This window comes from Hydractinia symbiolongicarpus, chromosome 15, assembly GCF_029227915.1.
Source record: "Hydractinia symbiolongicarpus strain clone_291-10 chromosome 15, HSymV2.1, whole genome shotgun sequence".
NCBI lineage: Eukaryota > Metazoa > Cnidaria > Hydrozoa > Anthoathecata > Hydractiniidae > Hydractinia > Hydractinia symbiolongicarpus.
In genome coordinates, this window is record NC_079889.1 from 9,790,341 (window position 1) to 9,795,004 (window position 4,664).

At 33.1% G+C, this 4,664-nt stretch overlaps 1 protein-coding gene across 1 annotated transcript; it reads right to left on the reverse strand.

Annotated features, from left to right (window-relative positions):
• Positions 1–697: 697 nt before the first annotated feature.
• On the reverse strand, positions 698–4,158 carry LOC130628935 (uncharacterized). The gene is made up of 3 exons (XM_057442000.1): positions 4,102–4,158; positions 2,050–3,407; positions 698–1,785 (listed from the first exon to the last, which is right to left on the reverse strand). Exons 2-3 carry the CDS (start codon positions 3,379–3,381, stop codon positions 1,696–1,698), a joined length of 1,422 nt encoding a protein of 473 aa, XP_057297983.1. The 5' UTR covers positions 3,382–3,407; positions 4,102–4,158; the 3' UTR covers positions 698–1,695.
• Positions 4,159–4,664: the final 506 nt, after the last annotated feature.

Below are 4,664 nucleotides of genomic sequence, written 5' to 3' on the forward strand. Positions count from 1 at the left end.
AATTTGCCAATTAGGCGTATCTGTTGAAATAAATTCACACAAAAATTTCGTCATTCTATAGAATTAATGAAATATTTTCGCCAAACCAGGACAATTTCACTGTTGCAAAAAACTATATACATTTTACTATGTTATTTCGCATCCTGAAGTCCCTGCAAAAATTTTTCCCTGGGATTTGAGGAAGTAAACTCAACATTGTTTGCAGACCCTTTATACCACACAGGCCAACTGTAAATGGATGTGTTGAAAATTACATAAAACGTTTGGCATGTAACGCACACTATAAAATTGAGCCAATTCACAAATTCCTATGAGGAAGTGCAGGTTGTGGAAAGTCCCATTTAATAACAGCACTTCCTTACGTAGCAGGGAAGTTAGAAAATGACAAGATTGTCATACAAGGGCCAATTGGTGTTGCTGCAGTCAATGTAGAGGGTAATGCAATACATACATTGTTGAGAAGAGCGATTCATGAAAACCCTATAAGTTTTTTACTTCTGTATCGTAAGAATTCTCTTGATCGCGATGAGTCGCTTTACCTAATTCAGCAGTTTTTAGGAAACAAAACTGTTGATGTTATCATCAAAGATTTCAATATAAATGCATCGAGTGGCGAAAATTACTTTCTTCATCTTCTCACTGAATATAAACAATATATAAACAATATCTCAGGTTCACTTATTGATCACATTTATTTCCATGACAATTTGCTTTCCACGCTTAATGTCGAGGCTCTTGTTAAAATGTATACTTTAGTAATCACGCGCGATTATTAAGTCACATAATAAAGTTTTGCGCAATCATTTGATCCTTTATCCTGTTTTTAAATTGGAAATCTCAGCCTTGGGTGGATCATTAGAATTTTTCTCTTAACAAGGCGGAAATCTTCAGGACACCCAATCTCTTCAGGACACGCAATAATAGCGGTAATTTATTACTGAAGTGTACATCCTGTGTAAATATCCATAATAAATAATTAAATTAATAAATAAGCCCTAAGGTTTCTTGTTTTTTATTTATTTATTAACGAAATACATACATATATGTAAAGAAAGTTCTATAAAGGTGCAGAATCAAACATTTGTGAAATCAAACTCTGTAAAATGTCTAGTCGATTAATTTTCTGTGTTTTAAGGGCCTACACTCGATAATTCGTTCATGCTGAGAGATCAAGGTGAAAAGTTATGGGCATTTTTACAGTGCACAAAGCAAACAAACAAATGCGATTAATTCTTCAATCAAATGTTTAGCAAAAACGTTAAGTGCTTCCCTACTGATTATTAATAAATTTAATACGACACACCGATTAACAACGCAAAAAGGGTTACTAAAATTATACGAAATTCTGTCTACACAAATAATCCACACATATAGAGGTTAGACGAAACTATGTATTCCAACTATACCAGAACTGTACAACAAATCTAGGGAAACAGTGGTAAGGGTAACAATGGTTCCCAAATTCAGTATTCTGATCTTGTTTATATCCTGAATTTAGCTATTTGTGTGTATGGTGTAGACATAATTTGTGCTGCAAGCTTGACTTCCAATAACACAAAAAATGCTTGACAAATTGCTGTGAAACAGCCATAAAAAGACATGTTCCACAACAAAGCGACACAGTGTATTTTCTATATGCACAACAGTTGCACAATAATTACAAACTTTACCGGAAACAATAGAGAACATTGCAAATTAATATGATAGGCAAAACTGAAGGTTTTCGTTCCACTCGTCTTCCTCCAGCTTTGGTTGAAGATTTAATTTTCCTGTAGGTTGGTGCATCTAAAGAATAATGTTAAAAACGATTTTAAATGTTCACCTTTGGACTCTAAAACACTTTTCTGTTGTTCCATTTTTGTTCCTGTTACGACTGTGTTGAAAATCAATATACCACAAACGTTTTATACAACGAGCTCTTGTTGGAACATTTAGGGCAAGGTTAATACAAAAGGGTTTCATTACCTGACACATTTTATATGTAGGGAAAGTATATTGCTTTACTTATAACTTTTATCTGATTTTTTAACGTAAAAATATTGATGTTACCTTGGAGATAATCTTCACGTATTGCTCTGGCAAGCTTCCTGCAATTTGATCATATTTTTTCAAGTATGTTTCATCTTTAAAAGAGATGAGAAATCCAAGTAGCAAGCCTTGCTTTTCTTTTTCGCAATTATCCTCCAACTGTATAGAAACAGGGCAATCACTCAAACCATGGTTGTTTAAAACTGATACCACAGATGCTTTAAGGTTTTGTGAAATGGTTTGATAGTCCAGAGACATTTGGTGGTCTTGCTGCGTGTAAACATTGAAGTAGATATGAATTGAGCGATAATCCCAACCGGAACATTCTATCTTAACGTCCTCAGGATTATTGACGTACTTGTGGCAAAACAGCTTTTGGAAGTTCTCTGTTAATTCCTCTCGTAATTTACAAGACTCAGGGCTATGGGATTTCTTAAAGGCATCAGGCAATTCTTCAACTTCAGATGTTATATGAATTGAATACTTGGCAGTTACAAGTTCATCTTTTTTGAAATATTTATTTGTGGTCAAATCTATTTGAAACACATTGGAATCAAATTGCAGACCAAGTTGCTCATGCAAAAGACCAATTGCTGCCGATTCAAACTCTTCAGCCAGTCTGTTGCATCGTGGACTGTTTAGATTCCACTTCCCCTCTGAGTTTAAGACTTTATCTGCTTCATAGGTAACTTCAAGTCGCCTGTCAGCGCAAAGTTTTGGCAATGATATTTTGAGTTCCGATCGTTCTTCAAAAATGGGCCAATATTTTTCTTTTCGATTTAAGAGCACCATTTCGATCGCACTAAAATGAATTCTGTATTCCGTCTCATTAATACAGTCATGCATCTTTAAGAATTTTAAAAGATCCTTAAGACCTTTTTCGTACTTTTCTATATTCCTCTTCCATTCTAGACAATCGCTAGGCAAAGGAAGATGAGACATTTTCTCCTCTACATCTCTGTACAGCTTTGATACTCCGTGAGCACCATTGTTTCGCATCTCTCTTAAAACTTTTAAGATTTCACTCAAATTCAAATCAAGAGAGATACACGATGATAAAGCAGGTATGTTGAGTAGAAGATCAATCAATAAGGTCAAATCAAATTCATTAACATCTACATCGCTTCGGATAGTTTTACCACGTTGGAATATTTTGTCTTTATTACCACTGTATTTCATGCTTCTAAGCGTTTTCAATTTAGCTTTATGATTGTTCAATACTGCTGCAAGTGATTTTTCTTTACTCTTAGCAGACAAGCATAGAACCAAAGCTCTTAACACGTCCTCTGCTTTTAATTTTAAACAGTGGATTTTGCATTGCGACTCAGTTAGCACTGCACCATTTGTTGCCATTTTTTAATGCCAAAATGACGAAGCATCTACAAATAAAGTACAGGCCACCTAGTTACCTTTTTTTTAATACGCGTATTTATTTGAAAATGATGGTCTAAGTCTAGATAAAATAGCAAGTAAGCCCGACAATAGCATTTGGACTGGACTATGTACAACAAGTGAATTAAAAAATCAAGTTTCTAAAATATTAAAAGCAGGTATATTACGAAGGTGTTATTATTTAATTATATTTATTCTCTTTATAGACAGGCTGTCGGTACTGGAAAATTAGTACATTAAACTAGTTGATAAGCCCAGGGAAAAGATTCGTAATCACATTTTGACAACGTAAGCAATGGCATCATCAAAACGTCATCAAAAGGGATGGCCGGAGGGAAGGAGGGAAGAAACTAGATAATTAATATAATAGACTAGTTGAATAAGCCCGTTGAAAAATCCACCCATGCAATAAAACAATAATCATCAAAAAACCCTTAGACTTTAATATGTCTGTAACTGTTCATACATTAGCAGGTCATTGCTGACGTCAATAATTTAAAGGACGATTATTTTCCATTGTTTTCTGCGTAAGTGGATTTCTCTACGGACTTAACTTAACGAAAACTTCTCGTTTTCACGATTAATTTTCAAAAAATTATACAAAAAAAAGTAATTAGTCTTCTCGAAACATTTTGATAAAGAAATATTATTTAAAATAATAATAAAAGATTACTGACTTACACTCTGTCACGTCTGTTTTTGATGCGTTGATGTTAAGTACGAATGACGCAAACATAAATGAGGACAAAAAAAAATATCGAACAATTTATTTTGATTTTAATTTAAATTGGTGATTCAAGTTACTTAGGGAAATTATGAATAGATCTAAATAAAATATGTCAGAGTTAATACAATAAAGTTCTTGGTGTATTATGCCGAATAGAGCATGTGCGACATAACACCTATCTAACACCGGATTGATGTTTGGCCACGCTTTCGATTTTTGAGTTATCCTGCGTTTTCTAAAATATTTCAAGCGCATTAATAACAGAATATTTATTTTTCTTTCTTTTTATGGTCTAAAAATATTTGATATGAATAGATAAAGATGTAGCTACACTTTATTATGTAACAAACAGATTTTTGGTGCAGCAAAAATATTTTCAAGTTAATAATTCTCGTGCGGTCAAATATTCGCGAATTTTTCATTAATCTTTAAATTTTGTTAATTAATACAAACGACAAGGGCAAATCAATTATCAATCATCAATTATTTATTAATTAATCATTACTGAATTATTTAG